The sequence below is a fragment of the Mus pahari genome, chromosome 9 (assembly GCF_900095145.1).
Source record: "Mus pahari chromosome 9, PAHARI_EIJ_v1.1, whole genome shotgun sequence".
Lineage (NCBI taxonomy): Eukaryota > Metazoa > Chordata > Mammalia > Rodentia > Muridae > Mus > Mus pahari.
This window is the reverse complement of record NC_034598.1, coordinates 15,329,844-15,348,156: the sequence shown is the minus strand read 5'-3', so window position 1 is coordinate 15,348,156 and position 18,313 is coordinate 15,329,844. Positions and strand designations below refer to the sequence as shown.

Below are 18,313 nucleotides of genomic sequence, written 5' to 3'. Positions count from 1 at the left end.
ACACACACACACACACACACATATATATATATATATATATATATATATATATATATATATACACACTTATATATACATATATTAAAATATATACCAAAGAAAAAGACCTTCATGCTTCTCCAACTTTAGGATATAAATTGTTAATATTTTATTAATATATCTCATTATAATTGAATTTGTATTAATATATACTGATTATGAGAAGTAAAGTGGTACAAGCAAAACATTTATTTTACCAGCTATTATACAACAGTGTGTGGAAATATTGGGCAATATGAAAAATTACAATGTAACTCATAGTTTCATAATGAAATCAATTTTTAACTTGCATATTCTTAGGGAAGCATTTAAAAATATGAGATAATTAAAAGTAGATATGAAACAGAGCTTTACCAAAGTTTATTAATTGAAGAATTTTTAATAATTTAATATATCATGTAAGTAAAATTTTTATGAAATTCTATTAATATAAATATAATAAAATATGTAACTGTTATTTAGGACATTAATAAATCAATCACAATAGATCATATTTTCACTTTAACTTTAAAATTTTTGTATTGACTCATGGAAGGGGAAATGATATAATCATAATTTCAAAACTTAATGCCATTTTAGACTTACAAATAATTTATTTTTATGTTTTTTTCATGTTTATGAATATGTGTCCGTAGGATATTAGAAGAGGCTGTCAGGCAGATTGAAGCTAGAGATATGGGCAATTGTGAGCTCCCTGCTATGTGGGCAGGTACGCAAACTTGTGTGCTCTGGAAAAACTGCAAGTGCTCTTCACAATTGATCATTCTATAAGCCCTCTCATGCTTAAGTTTATTTGCAACTTTACTTCAATATAAATATTCTTTAGTTTCACAGTATCTGCCTCTTGTATCTCATAGACGGTGTCTGAAGCTTAAATGTTCTGTAATACAAGGATATGGTAACTGCAGAAATGAAACCCTGTCTTCCTGAGTTTTCAGGTGTACATGTTTAAGGTTCACTACAGTTTCAAACTGTTTCATGAAGACGTTTAATAAGTTTTACATCTCTTATGCAAAAGTTATCATTCTGTTTTTCTTTCCTTTTTCATCTTTTTTAAATTAACTTTACATCCTTATCACAGTCCCCTCCCTTCTCTCTTCCCAGTGCTACCTTACAAATCCCTCCCCACATTCGTCTGCTCCTCAGAGAAGAGGAGCCCTGCTTGAGTACCACCCCATTCTGAAGTATCTAGTTCTAATAGGAAACGCATCCTCTTGTACTGAAACCCAACCAGGTAGTCCCGGTAAGGGGAAAGAGATCCCATGACAGGGAATAGAAACCGAGACAGACCCACTCCACTTGTTTAGGGCCCTACATGAAGACCAAGCTTCATATTTGCTACAAATATGTAGGGAGTCTAGATCCAGCTCCTGCACGCTCCCTGGTTAGTGGCATAGACTCTGTGAGCCCTTCTGGTCATAGGTTTGTTGACTCTGTCGGTCTTCCTGTGGTGTTTTTGACCCCTCTGATTTGCTCACCTCTATCCCACCTTTCAGGAGACTCTCCGGACTCCACGTGATATTTAGTAGTGGGTCTCAGCATCTTCCTCTATCCACTGTGGGAAGATGTCTCTTAAGAGACATTTGTGCTAGTTTTCTTTCTGCAAACATAGCACAGTATCATTAACAATGTCATGGGTTGGCTTAGTTAAAAAAAAAAGGTCTCAAATTGGGGCAGTCATTGGTTGGCTGTTTCCTCAGTCTCTGTTCCATCTTTATACCTGTACATCATGTAGGCAAGGCAACTTTGGTTTAAAGGCTTTGTGGGTGCACTGATGTTCCCCTACCTCCTCTAGAAGCCCTGCTTGGGTACAGGAGGTGGCCACCTGAACTCTATATCCTACTCTGGTAGAAATCTCAACTAGGGTCACCCCAATTGACATCCCATATCCTCCTCTATTGTCTCAGGCCTCCAGCTATTAACCAGAGATGCCCTGCCACGCTGATTTCCATTCTCACTAAAAGCCCTCTCTCCCACTCTTTTCCCCAAACCTGAAGACAATCCTCAATGCCTTCCTCACCTACTCTTTTACCCATTTCCCTCTCCCCATCCACCTACGATGATTATTTAGTTTCCCTTTCTGAGTGAGACTCATACATCCTCCACTGGGACCTCCTTATTACCTCAGTTTCTTTGTGTCTGTGGGTTGTAGCAGGGTTGTCCTGTACTTTATGGCTAATTACCCACTTACAGGATCAATGAGAATTACTTGTTTAATACAAATCTAGATATATGGTGTACAGAAAATTTTATCTTTCCTGATCACATTTATGATATATATATCATATATATATATATATATATATATATATATATATATATATATATATATATATATAGTCCCCATGGCATCAGTGACTTATAACTTTCTCATGAACTGACTTCTGTCTCACAATAGAAAATATTTTTTAATAGCGATATTTTCTAGTGATCTTCAACATACTCAAAACCGAGCTTGAATTTTGACTGCATTAAATCTGATGGATTTATTTTCAGATAATAAAACATTTAATTTGTCTCTTACTTAGATTTTATTATATGTCTTGACCCAGAACTTCATGGAAACATTCATATTACTTTATATATGTAGACACACACTGTTTTTATTCTAATACCATGCAGTTGTTCTTACTATTGATCTGTAGTATAGCTGAAAACCAGGGATGGTGACAACTCCAGAATTTCTTTTATTGTACAGGATTGTTTTAGTTATCCTGGGTTTCTTATTTTTCCATATGAAGTTGAGTATTGTTCTTTCAATGACTGTGAAGAATTGTGTTGGAATTTTTATGGGGATTTCATTATATCTGTAGTTTGCTTTTAGTAAGATGGCCAATTTTACTATGTTAATCCTACTAAACCATGAGCATGGGAAATTTTTCTGTCTTCTCATTTTTTTTTCTTCAAAGACTTGTAGTTGGTTATACATGTCTTTCAGTTGCATGGTTATTACTCAACCAAGATATTCTATGTTATTTATGGCTATTGTAAAAGGTGTTGGTTCTCTGAATTATTTTTCAACCAGTTTACCATTTGTATGAAGAAGGGCTATTGATTTCATTTTATTTTTTTAGTTAATGTTGTATCTGGACACTTTGATGAAGGAGTTTATCAGCTGTAGGAGTTCCATAGTAGAATTTTTGGGGTCATTTATTATCATATTATCTGCAAATAGTGATATTTTGACTTCTTATTTCCCAATTGGTAATCTCACAGATTTCCTTTTGTGGTGTTATTTTCTAGGTAAAAATTCAAGTATTATATTGGACTGGAAAGAGTGGGCAGCGTTGTCTTGTTCCTGATTTTAGTGTAATGGTTTAAATGTTTCTCTTCATTTAATTTGATGCTGGCAATTGGCTTGCTGTGTATTTATTGCCTTTATGGTGCTTGGTATGCATCTTTATCCCTGATCTCTCTAAGACTTTTATCATGAAGTATGTTGAATTCTATTCCTTTTCTTTCAGGTTGTTTCTATTGTGCATTAACTTAATGGATTTTCATGTGTTGAGCCATCTCTGCGTCTCTGTTATGAAGCCAATTTAATTATGGTAGATGATGCTATTGATGTGTTCTCACAATTCAGTTCGAATGATTTTATTTAGTACTTTTTTTTACCTATATTCACAAGGGAAACTGGTCTAAATTTCTTTCTTGGTTTAGTTCTTGTGTGATTTAGGTATCTATGTGACTGTGCCCTCATAGAATGAATTTTGCAGTTTTCCTTCTGGTCCTATTGTAGATTAATTCAAGGAGTATTGGTATTAGAACTTCTTTAAAACTACAGTAGAATTCTGCTGTAAAACTGTCTGGCCCTAGGTCTTTTTTAAATGAGAGAATATTAATAACTACTTTTAATAAATGGGTATTATAGAAGTATATAAATTGTTTAACTGAACTCAATTTAACTTTGGTAAGGGGCATCTATCAAGAGAATCATCCATATTATTTTAATTTTCCAATTATTTATATTTTCCAATTTTGTGGAGTACAGGCTATTGAAATAATACCTAAGATTCTTTGTATTTTCACACTGTCTGCTGTTATATCCTCCTTTTCTGACTTTTTAAAAAAAATTGTATATTTTATCTTTGTCTTTTAATTTTATTGGCTAAGAATTTGTCTATGTTGTTGATTTTTTTCAACGAACCATCTCTTAGTTTTGAAGATTGTATTTTTCCTTTTTTTAATTTATTAATTTTTATCCAAGTTTGATTATTTTCAGAAATATTCTCCAATATTTTGTATGTTTGCTTCTTTTTGTTCTAGATATTTCTGGAGTGCTGTTAAGTGGCTAGTATGAAATCTCACAAATTTCTTTATGAAGGCATTTAGTGCTATGAACTTTCCTCTTAGCTTTCATTATGTCCCATATGTTTAGGTATGCTGTGAGTTCATTTCCATTGAATTCTGGGAAGACTTTAATTTTTTCTTTATTTTTTTCTTTGACCCAGTGGTCATTGAATAAAGAGTTGTTTGAGTTCCATAGGTTTTCAGACTTTATGTTGTTTCTGTTGTTAAAGTCTAGCTTTAGTCCATAGTGGTCTGATAAGATACAAGGAATAGTTTCAATTTTGTTGTATCTTTTGAGACTTGCTTTGAGTTCAAGTATATGCTCAATTTTTAGAAGCTTTATGAGCTGCTGAGAAGAATTATATGCTTTTATGTTTAGGTTAAATGTTATGTCGATATCTGTTAGGTGCATTTGATTCATAACACTTATTAGTTTTGTTATTTCTCTGTTTAGTTTCTGTCTCAATGACCTGTCCATTGGTGTTATTGGGATGCTTAAGTGGCCCAATAATATATGAGGTTTAATTTTTGATTTAAGCTTTGGTAATATTTCTTTAACAAATATGGGTGCCCTTGCACTTGGGGCATAGTTATTCAGAATTGAGACATCATCTTGGTGGATGTTTCCTTTGATAACTATGAAACGTCTTTCCCTGTCTTTTTTGCTTAATTTTGATGTAAGTCCATTTTATTGGACATTAGAATATCTACTCCATCTTGTTTCTTATGTATGTTTGCTTGGAAAGCTATTTTATAGCCTGTTATTCTAAGTGAATGTCTATCTTTATTGCTAAAGTATGTTTCTTGTATGCAGCAGAATGATGGATCCTGTTTTCACATTCATTCTGTTATTTTGTGTCTTTTTATTGGGAAAATGAGTCCATTGACATTGAACAATATTAACAAACAAAGATTGTTAATTCCTGTTATTTTTAGAGTAATATTGCTGTGTGTGTGTGTGTGTGTGTGTGTGTGTGTGTGTGTGTGTGTGTGCTGACTTTCTTTGGTTTTGCTAGTGTGGGATCATTTATTTGCTGTGTTTTCTTGGATGTAGTTAACCTACTTAGGTTGGAGATTTTTTTTGTATTACCTTCTGTTGGCTGGATTCATGAATAGTTACTGTTTATATTCGGTCACTCGATCTATTATACAGAGAGGAAACAGAAACCAAGGGAACAAACATTTCCAAACAAACATCCAACAAAGATAAACCCAGAAATCAACATCTAAATCTATAAAATCTTTAAAGCCCACATTTTGGATAACAAGCTTGCCTCTGGCATCACTAGTACTTGTACCAATATCTGGGGCCCCTGATTCAGGCTGACCTCCAGGAAAGCACTGTGGGTGGTGTGCTGGAAAACTGAATTCAGGTGGTGGGATGTGTTTTAGGGGAATATGGCAGGCAAGAACTTGGGTCTTACTTGTTTGTCCCTGGTTCCGGCTGCCCTTCATGAATGCAGGCAGAGTTTTAGAGCAGGAAATGGAGCTCAGGGTATGGGGTACAACTTACTGCTTTTAGGTATGGTTTCAGGTCAGTCTTAACCATTGGTGTCTTACCTGGTGTCTCTCATGACAAGCAGCCTCCAGGAAAACAGAGTTCTGTTGGGGTGTTTAAAAAAAAAGTTAACCATCAGACTTTTTTCTCATTCTGCTCTTTTGTCCTCAGTTCTTGAGATACTTCTTTCATGTCTTGTATTTGGTTGTTGAGGCTGTTTTCTGAGGTTTCCCTTTAAGTTCCTAAAGATTTCATTTCCAGATTTCCCTCAGTTAGTGTTCTTTATTCCATTCACTTTCAGGTCTTGAAATGTGTGTCATTTTCTTCCGTGTGTGTGTGTGTGTGTGTGTGTGTATGTGTGTGTGTGTGTTGTGGTAAATCTGGCTGTCCATGTCCTGTGTAGACAGGGTGGTGATATGGGGAAACAAACCACAGAAAGGCTCACCCAGGCAAAGATGCTCTCATCATTTCACTGTGTCTGCTCAAGCCCAGTTCCAGGCTGGGGTGCTGCCCCTGGCTAAAGCTATCTGCCTGGGACTTGGGGAAGGAGCATCTCTGCAGTTCTCTGTAGACTCCTCAGACCCAGGCAGCTTTCTTTCTTTTTTTAAAAAATTTACCTATCTATCTATCTATCTATCTATCTATCTATCTATCTATCTATCTATCTATCTATCTATCTATCTATCTATTCATTTTACACTCCATGTTTCATTCTTTCCCCCACTCCTATCCAACCTCCTACTGTGCTCCACATCCCATACCTCCTTTCTACAATCACCCAGGTCTCCACAAGGATGTTCCCCCCCACCCCACCCCCATGCAACATAACCTCTAAACTCAACTGGGGCCTCCAGTTTCTTAAGGGAGGGTTAGGTGTATCATTTCTGAATGAACACAGATCTGGCAATCCTCTACTGTATGTGTGTTGGGGGCCTCATATCAGCTGGTATATGGTGTCTGTTTGGTGGTCCAGTGTCCAGAGATCTCCGGGTCCTGATTATTTTGACTGCCGGTCCTACTACAGGGTCTCCCTCCTTCTCAGCTTCTTTCAGTCTTTCCCTTATTCAACAACAGGGGTCAGCTACTTTTGTCCATTGGTTTGGTGCAACTATCTGCCTCTGACTCTTTTAGCTGCTTGTTGATTCTTCCGAAGTACAGTCATTCAAGTTCCCTTTATGTGAGTGCTTCATAGCCTCAGTAATAGTGTCAGGCCTTGGAACTTCCCCTTGTGCTGGATCCCACTTTGGGCCTGTCGCTGGAACTTCTTTTCCTCTGGATCCTCTCCATTTCCATCCCTGTAATTATTTCAGACAAGAACAATTATGGGTCAGAGTTGTGACTGTGGGATGGCTCCCTCTCCCTCATTTGATGCTCTGTCTTCCTGCTGGAGGTGGGTTATATAAGTTCCCTCTCTGTACTGTCTGGCATTTCATCTAAGGTCCCTTCTTTTGATTCTGGGAGTTTCTCACCTCCCAGGTCTCTGGTGCATTCTGGAGGGTCCCCCCCATCTTCCTACCATGCAGCCTAGAATGCTGTCCTAATCTTGTATTGGGGAGGAGGGGAGGGACAGTGATCTTTTATCTCAGGTAACTTGAGTTCTAATCAGTACACTGGGGCACCGTTTTGTTGTGGACCATATTGTCTCCAAACACAATAAGCCCATTCAAGGAAAACACAATTTTTTTGCAGTCAATCTCCAACTCCAATAAGCCCATGCAAGAAAAACACAATTCAGTTGTACATTTATAAACTTCACATTGGGCAGATATGCCTCTACACCACTTTCTTTCCAAGCTATGAAATCCCTACTTCTTGCAGTTTCTTCAGGCCATGCAATTCTGCTCCATCTTCCTTCTTTTTTTTTTTAACTTACTTATTTTTTTTATTATTTTCTTTATTTACATTTCAAATGCTATCCCGAAAGTTCCCCATACCATCCCCCTGCCCCTGCTCCCCTACCCACCCTCTCACACTTCTTGGCCCTAGTCTTCCCCTGGGCTGGGTCATATAAAGTTCCATCCTCCTTCTTAAAATTCTCCCTCTGCCATCCTCCATTCAGTCTCCTACAACTCCTCCTCCCCTCCTCTTCCTGTTTTGCCCAGAAATTCTACCTCCTCATTTTTACCCACTGGTTGGCTATTTGTCATCATTTTAACCCAATCAGATAATTGAGGGAAATTCCTCTACATGTGTGCATATGTGAGTTTATATTGAATGCATATTCATATATTTTAATGAAAGGTCTGACCTATGATTGCTATATTTTTGACTTCCTTTTCCTTGAAAAAAATGTTATACATATTTTACTAAACTAGAATCTTATCAATTTTCTCCTCTTTTTTTCTTTCCAGCTTTTCTGAATTCCTTCCGTGACTTTACTAATCTCTCTACTAGGCTCTTTTTCTTTATTATTTTTAGATACACACACATGCGCACACACACATGCATATATACACACACACACACACACACACACACACACACACATGCATATATATACACACACACACGCATATATATATGTGTGTGTGTGTGTGTGTGTTTGAGGAAGTTTTGATGAGGAGTGTTAGCTACACGTATCTGCTGCTAAGACGTAAATTTCAGTAACAATTTATGTTGGCATAACTTAATTTGAAGTTGGCTAAATTTCTAGTACCAGGAATGGTTGTATCAATGTTGAGTGGGTCTCAATTCCAATTAGACAGCTAGTAGTTACCACCTATATGTGAATGTCACTCGCTACAACTTTAGGAATATCTAGCCAGGACCTTCATGGGTGGTACAGCCACATAGGACTGTTAACTGTACTTTTAGATACCACTGGAACTAGACAGCAGGAGGGTAGCTTTCAAATTATACCTACTTGATTCACCAGAGTCCTGTTTTTTTAGCATATGATTATGAAATGAGAAAAAAGTGAACTTTATATGAAGCTTCTAATGTAGTAAGGCAGTAGTTTCCATAGGTCGTTATAAAAGTCTCCTTAGTGTTTCTTATCTCTTCCTGTCCTCTTTCCTTTTCCAAAAAATGTGTTCTCTTGTTCTAGTTGAACTGTTTATGTTGCATTATTCTCCTTCAACTCTTTATATTAGTGCATTCAGTTCTTTTCCATTGTATCTCTCTCTATGGTCCACTGTCAATTTTTCTTTTCCTTTATCAGTAACCCAAATGTATCACAAACATCTGAAGATTCAAAGATAACATCCACAGATGAGAGAAAACAGGAATTTATATTTCTGTGTGTGGGTCAAATCATTCTGATTGTTTCTACCTCCAACTACTTACCTGTGAATTTCATAAGATCTTTTTGGCTTAATTGGCGTATAATATTCCATTGCATAAATATACTGCAATTTTATTATCCATCTATTAGTCAATGGACATCATGGCTGCTTCCTATTCCTTGCTATTATGAGTAAAACAATAATTAGCCTAGATGAGTAAGTATCTCTAGAGTAGGATATGAAGTCATTTGATATATCCTCAAATTTTAAATTGACCATATGGAATGTATATTTTATAATTTTTTGTGGAACCACTATACTGATTTCTATAATGCTTCCACCAGGTAGCATTCACAGTAGCTATAACTGAGTTTCCTTTTCTCTACATCAATGCCAATATCTGTAATAATTTCTTTTTAATATTATTCATCTTTATGAGAAATTATTACAGTATTTTTCATAGGGGTGGTCCAAGTTTGCACTCCCATCAGAATGAACAAATTTTTCCCCTTACTCCAAATCCATATCAGTGATCAGTTATCAGTTATGTTATTGATCCTAGCCATTCTGATAGTTGTAAGATTAAATCGAAAGCAATTTCAAAGTGCATTGCCTTGATGGAAAAGAAGATTGGGTAACTTTTAAAAGTGATTCTCAGTTGTCTGTATTTTAATTCTTAAGATTTTTAAATTTTGATTTCAAGCCCCATATGTAGTTCTGGGTGGTGTAAACTTCACTTGGTAGACCAAACTGGTCTCCATCTCAGTAAGATCCATTTTCCACTCCCTCTTAAGTGCTGACAGTAAAAGAATGTGCAACCATACCCAGTTATGAATTTAATTTATTTATTTGGAATTTTAATATCTTTCAGAGAAATGTGTCTATAATTATCTTTTTTAAATGTATGTTATCTGATCTGTTCTCCAGTTACTACTGACTTCACACACAAAAAGAGTTTCTTGCCTTTTATTCTGATAAAATTTATTTTAAAAAAATTACGTGTTTAGGTAGGTATATGTATAGGACAGGAGCAAGCTCATGAATACATGCATGTATAGGCCAGAATAGGACATGATATTCCATGGAGCTGGTGTTGCAAGTAGTTTTGAGTTGCTTGAATATTAAACTGAGGTCCTGTACAGCAGTAGTGGGTAGTTCTGACTATTGAGCTATCTCTCCAGCAAGAAACATTTTGTAGTTGTTGTTGTTGTAGTGTAGCATTAAGTTAATTAGGCTATGTTTTACATGAGTAGTTTTATTTGGCCATTCTTGATGGTGTTGTGAGGTGGGCAAATCATAGTTGTTAATACTTTAGCTAATAGGTTTAAGATCTGACTATTTAGTCAATGATAGAAATAAAAATAAATAAAACCTAAGGGAAAAATTAAGTTCCTGGTATTGATTATAAACCACAGATACAAAGTGGCAGTAACTATGAGGTAAGATTTGAGACATAACTTGTTAAGCCTACAGAACACTTTTAACAATTTTATATTTGAAACACTTCAGCAATTCATCAGCACTCATTCTAATTTTATGCTCTCTCAACCACTATGCCCAGTTATCTAGCAAAGACTCCATTTTTATGACTTTTTGATCTGACATGATATATAACTGCTAGCAAATAATTTATTTTGAGAATAAAAAAAGAGAAAATTTTGCATTTTCTTTCTCTTACTGAATTATTTAATATTTTCTTTATTGACACAAATACTTTAATGGGAATATATAGCTATTTGTATAATTAAAATTTAATTATCATGAGAAAATTGGAAAAATTGTTCAGATATTTCAAAAATGATATGAATATTTATGCCTTATATTTTTAGCTACAGTGTTCAAACAATATAGTGAAGTTTATGTTTATATAAAGCTATCAGAATGTTATATATAAATATATAAATTATTTTAATTAACAGAAAATAGGTATAGATTTCTATACCTTCAATTTAAAAATACAAGCTTAAAATTTTACTGAAAAAATCATAAGAAGATTTGTGTATGTAATAAAATATGAAGGAAGTAAAATGATCACAATCAAGTTGTAAAATCTTTGATAGAATATTTAAGTAGACAATAATCATGTCTGCTAAGTCATTGTCACTTCAAACGTAATTTTGTTTATATCCAGATGTTGATTTTTAAGAGAAAATGTTGCTGTTCTTTTATAAAACTCATTTGGATATTTGACTAGAAGATATGGAAGGCTACTGATTATTGTAAGGTTTAGAAAAGTAGTGTTATAGAATTACTATATCCACAGCTCCTATTGTGTTTTCTTACTGATGATTAACACTGATAGAGTAATACTGTCCTTTAGTTACCATTAAACAACCAACCTGTGCCTTCTGTGATGTTTTACATTTATATATTCTACAGAGACTGACTTTGTCACTCTATCCACTATGTTAAATGGGATAAAACATCTGCACACCAAAAGTATATGGTCTCACCTATAAGCAACTACCAAACCCAGATGCTACTGCAAAAGCCAGAAAGATTTTGCTGGCAGGACTCTGACATAGCTCTCTCTTGTGAGGCTATGCCATTGCCTGGCAAATACAGAAGTGGATGCTCACAGTCATTTATTGGACGGAACACAGGACCACTAATGAAGAAGCTAGAGAAAGTACCCAAGGAGCTAAAGGGGTCTGCAACCCTATAAGAGGAACACCAATATGAACTAACCAGTAACCCCGAGAGCTGCATCTCTAGTTGCATATGTAGCAGAGGATGGCCTAGTTGGCCATCAATGGGAGGAGAGACCCTTGATCTTGTGAAGATCGTATGCCCCAGTACAGGCGAATGCCAGGGCCAGGAAGCAGGAGTGGGTGTGTTGGAGAGCAGGGCAAGGGTAGGGTATAGGGAACTTTGGGGATAGGATTTGAAATGTAAATGAAGAAAATATCTAATAAAAGAAAAGAAAAAAAGAGGACATTTGGTTAAAGAAAACTCTATTTAAATCGAGAACAGGAGGAAACACTGGTCAATCAACTAGCTACTTATTAATTTATCCTGGATCCCCAAAGGTTTTTCTTGTATTTTTGCTTTGTCTGTGATGTAGAATGCTCGCTTTATAATGAGAGGATAAAAGAGATCCATTGTACTAAAGGATATACTCTATTCTAAAGTCTCTAGAAGCTACTGATGTATCATCACACATGTGTCTTCCTAGAGAATGAAAGTTTAAATGGAAAATGAATCTCCCACATGGATGGTGGCATGATGGTGTATTATTTTCTTCTTTAATATCACTAGACAGATTTCTCAGCAGTCTATACTCAAGTGAGATCACATAATGCTGCAGAGATGAACAGTGTTAGTAACTGTAACTTTCATTTGTAGCACTTGCTCACAGGTATCTGATAGATGATATAGAATGTACATTTATTGTTTTATAGATTGGGACTTGGGATCCAGCCAGTGGCCTGAATATGACAGAAAGTCAGAAAGGAAAGCCAGCGAATATCACAGATTCATTGTCTAATCGTTCTTTGATTGTTACCACCATTTTGGTAAGTATTTGTTTTTTTGATTATTATAGAAAAATGTAGATTGTATGGTTGTAGATTAAAAAAACACATTTTAATGGGAATATTAATGAATAGAATGCAATATATCTTATAGTCATTTAGCAATTACTGTAACACAAAAAGTACAATATTAGCTCAGTCAGAATTTTATTTTGTTAATTTCTAGTAATATAAGATATATTAATATTTGGGGCATCTCTAGTGGTTAAACAGCTTCACATATTAGTGAAAATCTTTACATTTCCATAGAACTTGTTGGTATTGATAAATTGCCAGTGTCAGGATTTGAAAAGAAATAGACATGCAGATGCATGTAGTTAAATTAACGGCCAAACAAACTCTGTTCTCTTGCTGAAAATGCACTTCAAAGTATGTAGCAATTATTTTCAATATTTTCTATAATAATTGCACTATATAATCTTATTTCAATTTCATTGTTTACAGCTGAAGTAATATCTCTATTTTACTAATTTCCTTAATGAAATATAATGGAGCATATTTTTCAAATTAGACACTTTTTTTTATTACCACCATAATTAAATTAATGCTGATAAGGTAGCTAATTTTTTAACCAATATTGTATTTCCATGTTTTAATTGAATTGCCAGTCATGGTCCCTCATGCCATTTGCAAAGGAGGATCTTAAATTTAGAATAAGTAGGAGCTCTTAGATTATTTAGTCAGTATTACTTACTTGTTAGATAGCTTACTATTGGCCTTTCTGTCTCCTTGGCCAGAAAAGACTGAATCTGGAGTCTCAGGAAACCCTAATAAATAATCACAAGCCATAAGACCTATATCTGAGAAGAGTGGTTAAATCAGGCTGAGAAGAAACAATCTTCTTGGATTTTAGTAACAAAATAGATGTCACAACTGAAGGCATGTCAAAATAGATTAGGTTGTATTACAAGCTTTCAACAATGAAGCAGTTTTGCTTCCAGTGACCTAACACCCTTGTGATGGTGAGCTTTCTAATTCTCTAGCTAAAGTCTTCAGACTCTTTTGTATCATATCGAAGGCTTTGAGGTCCTCTTCAAATTAATATTAAGTCTTCTGCTCTTTTTTCAAATACTGTAACTTCTATATGAATCAAAGTGGAACAATAGTTTAGTCAAAACTTTACTATAGACAATAACACACCTGACTTCTTGTTCATCAGAGCATTTGTTCCTAATGTCACAACTTTCTGTAAAAACTGTTTAGTAAAGAAGTAATTATCTCTCTTCCCAATAGCTATCCTTTTCACCTTGACTTCCTACAGTCTCTATCTGAATCTGTTCTTTCTGCTTTCCTTTTATCCAAAATTGAAAGAAATCCAGAGTCATCAGTAAGACATCAAAAAATGTTACCTTTAACATTCAAGGTTTTAGGCAGTCTTATTTCTTCCTGCCCTTTATCTTCATTTCTTCATCAGTATTTTGATTAAACTGTGATAACCAGGTACCCTTCTGTTGTGATTGTTTAAGATTTGCTGTCTTTGCTTTGCAAACATTCTCCATTTGTGACATTATTTCATTTTTTCCCTTATACTATTCAAAATTAATATTCTGCTGGTTTTTGTCTATATGAACATCATCTTCATATATGTTATGAAGTTGTCTGAGGAACATAATTTGACTGTGTCTTTGTTGTCTTCCCAGTATCTATCCCACAAAGTTCTCAGAGTAAAGATTGTAACTAAGATATCTCTAACCTTCAGTAACCTGGGCGTTTCTATGATCTCCTAATCAAGCTCTCAAATCTATCTTTAATAGATATAGTATGACTTTATACTTCCCTCAGTTCTATATTTTCTCCTTCAATTTCCCATTTCAACTCACCATTCTAACCCCATCTTTAAGGTGTCCATCCCACAAAGGCCTGTAACTGTTTTGCTCAGTTGGGTGTGTGCTGAGTGGAAGGAAGCAGCATGCTTTACACTCACAATATTTTATTATCCCATTTACCATGCATTAAAAATTTTTTGACCATGTGCATTCCTCTGTTTAATGTTCAAACACATAATGCAAAGTATCTCACTTCATATGTTTTCTTTTTTTATTGCCAGACATAAAAACCACTGATACCATATTCAATAAATATTCAAGTTATAAAATATAAAAATAATATTTAGTTAAGAAAATACTACCTTTTAAATAACTATTATTAAAAACTTTTAAATGTTCAGTTTACCACATTTGTCTAATAAATTAAAGCAAATAAATTCACATATTTTTTATTATCATTTAATTATTTGGCACCATGTTAAAAGAGATTTATATATTTTATCAATCATAAACAATGTTTTTATTTATAAATATATATGTATCATTTATCTATAGTTTTTATTGGCTTTTTAGTTCTTTAGTACTAAAGGTTGAGCATAAGTTATTGCATATCCTAGATGAGTATTCCAGCAGTTGTATCTGTATAACCTGTCCTTCTAATTATTGTTGCTAAGTTCCAAATTTAGCCTTCATTTCTAGCTATACCCCAGGCTATCTTTGACTTTGTGATCTAGCTCAACATCCTCTGTAGTTAGATATATAGATTTGCATCAGCAAGCCTTGGTAATTTAGACATTATCAGAGCAATCACAAAGCTGCAAGGGTATTACCCCTATAGTGCTCAAAGCACTTGATGATATTTCTAACAGTTCTGTACATAGTATTGATTTCCAGTGGTGCTTGACAACTACCAAATAGTTCAGCATTCCTTATAACAAATATGATTATCTATGATGCTTAGATTTTGTAGGGATACTATTTGTATTTTAGAGTATACTACAGTGTTAGTCTTTAAAAGACTATAATTTCAAAAATAAAAAAGACTATAATTTCTTAAAAGGAAAAAGTAAGTCACCTTATCTCTATATCCCCTAACTGATTCTTTCCCCTACTCTGGTCACCACACATTCATAATAAAAAACAGAATGAATGAAAAGAGATGATTTATTATGTTTATAGTGTATCTTTACAATGTTTTGTTTTTTTTTTTTAAGGTGGGTCACTTCTGTAGTTCATAAGTGTGACATCTAAATAGAACTATTAGTTATTTCCTTGCCCTTCTCAGTTTTCATAGTATTTCTATTAGCCTGGAAGCTAGACATTAATAAACAGGCTTTTCGGTTAGACCTGATTTTAATCATCCAAGTTCTGTGCTCTGAATGTACATTGTCTTCAACAATATGTACTTAGCTTAAATTTCTGAGAGACAACGAAGGGCAATGTCAATAGTCTATATGGTTTAAAGAGTTGCATGTACCACCTGACCAACTATTTGAAAGGAGGCTTCTTTTCTTTTAAATATTTATATATTTTGCTAGTCAGTTAATTTTACTTATACACTTTACATCCTGCTCACTGTCCCTCTCTAGGTCACTGCCTCTCACAATTCTTACCCCTCCCCTTGTCCTCTCAGTGGGTGGACCCTCCCCTTTGTTATCTCCCCCTTATTCTGACACTTCAAGTCTTTGCAAGGCTAGGTACTTCCCCTCCCACTGAGATGGTTTGGAGAGAGGAAAGTGAAAGGAGAAATATAATTATAATCTAAAACAGAGGTAACTGCCTTAGTTAAGGTTTCATTTGTGGTAATAAACTCCTTCACCTAAAGCAACTTAGGAAGGAAACAGTTTGATTTGTTGTACAATTTCAGGTAACAATCAATTCCTTGAAGGAAATTAAGGTAGAAATCCAAGCAGGGAAGAAACCTGGACACAAAAATATATATCCCAAATGCTATATCCTTCCCAGTCCCGACTAACAGTCTCTCTCTGACATATCTTCCCCTTCTTTTCTGAGAGTATGGGGCACCCAATGAGTATCCCCATACCCTGTACCAAGTCTCTGCCAGATTAGGTACATCCTCTTGCAGACAAGGCCAGCCCTGTTAGGGAATGAATACTACAATCAGGTTATAGCTTTAGGGAGAGCCTCTGTTCCAGTTAATGGGGGACCTACATGGAGATTGAGCTTCACTGTTGCTATATATTTGGCAAGGTCCTTCTTCCAGTCCATGTATGATCTTTGCTCGGTGGCTCAGACTCTGAGAGCTCCCAGGGATTTTGTTTCGTTGACTGTTCTTCTTCTGGGATTCCTATCACCTTCAGGGCCTTCAAATATTCCCCCAACTCTTCTATAAGAATCTTTAACCATTAACCACTGACCAAAGTTTGGCTATGGGTATCTGCATCTGTTTCAGTCAACAGCTGGGTAGAGCCTCTCAGAGGACAATTATGCTAAGCTTCTATCTGCAAGCATAACAGCATCATGAATGATGTCAAAGATTGGTGATATCCTGTGCAATGGGATTCAACTTTGTCCAATTATTGTTTTGTCATTCTTTTTAGCTATGCTCCATCTTGGTCCCTGCATTTCTTTTAGACACGGTCAATTTTAAGTCAAAAGTATTATGGGTAGGTTGGTGTCCTTAAACTTCTGCTTGGAGTCATGCCTGGCTACTGGAATTAGCTTCTTCAGGTTTGATATAGCATCTCTTGGAATCCTCTTCCATTCCAGATCCCGGGGATTTTCTAGAGATTCTCTCACTGTCCCCAGCCCTGGCAGCTACAGATTTCTATTTATTCTCTTGGCATTCTGGGTATTTCTCATGATCTCCACATACCTGATCTTACTCCACTATTCCCCTCCTTCTCCTCTCGCAGTCAGTTCTTTCCCTCTGTCTCCTATGACTATTTTATTTCCTCTTCTAAGTGTGAGTCAAGGATTCTTGCTTGGTTCCCCCTGCTTGTTTAACTTCTTTGGATCTGTGGGGTGTATCATGGGTATTTTGTACTTTTTAGCTAACATCCACTTATCAGTTGGTTATTCTGTACTTTTGGGGTAATACCCATTCATCCATGTTTTATTGAGTCTGAGTTATCTCACTCAGGATGCTATTTTCTAGTTCCATCCATTTGCCTACAAAATTCATGATGTCCTTTTATTTAATATGGGGATAGTAATCCATTGTATAAATGAACTGCATTTTCTGTATCCATTCATTGTTTGTGGGACATCTGGGTTGTTTCCAGTTTCTGGCTATTATGTAAAAAGTTACAGAGCAATAGTGATTAAAAACTGCATGGTATAGGTACAGACAGGTTAATCCATTCAATAGAATCAAAGATACAGAAATAAATCCGCACATAGCTATGGACACTTGATTTTCGAAAAAGACATACAATAGTGAAAAAGCCTCTTCAAGAAATAGATCTATATTGATCATCCTGAACAAAGCTGAAGTCCAAGTCAATCATGGATCTCAACATAAGACTGGATACACTAAATCTAATAAAAGAGAAAGTGGGTAATAGATTTGAATGCATTAGTACAAGAGAAAATTTCCTTACTAGAACATCAATAGCTCAGGCTTTTAGAAATGCAATTGGTAAGTGGGACCTCATGATTCTGAAAAGCTTCTGTAAGGCAAAGTACACTGTCAATAGAACAAAACAGCAGCCTACATATTGGGAAAAGATCTTCACTAATCCTTCATCTAACAGAAGGATAATATCCACAAGATAAAACTCAAGGAGTTAGACTCCAGCAAACCAAATAATCCACTTTAAAAATGGGATATAGGCCAGGCATGGTGACACACACCTTTAATCCCAGCACTCAGGAGGCAGAGGCAGGCAGATTTCTATGTTAGAGGCCAGCCTGGTCTACAGAGTGAGTTCCAGGACAGCCAGGGCAAGACAGAGAAACCCTGTCTCGAAAAACCAAAAAAAAAAAAAAAAAAAAAAAAAA

General features: G+C 35.3%; 1 protein-coding gene across 6 annotated transcripts in view; it reads left to right on the top strand.

Annotated features, from left to right (window-relative positions):
- The window catches only part of Grik2 (glutamate ionotropic receptor kainate type subunit 2), a 740,066-nt gene that overhangs the window by 362,751 nt on the left and 359,002 nt on the right, over nt 1-18,313 (top strand). For all 6 annotated transcript variants that reach the window (XM_021204375.2, XM_021204374.2, XM_029542109.1 and 3 more), the window contains one exon: nt 12,453-12,566. In XM_021204375.2, the coding sequence (XP_021060034.1) occupies nt 12,453-12,566 (114 nt within the window). The remainder of the gene's footprint in view (nt 1-12,452; nt 12,567-18,313) is intronic.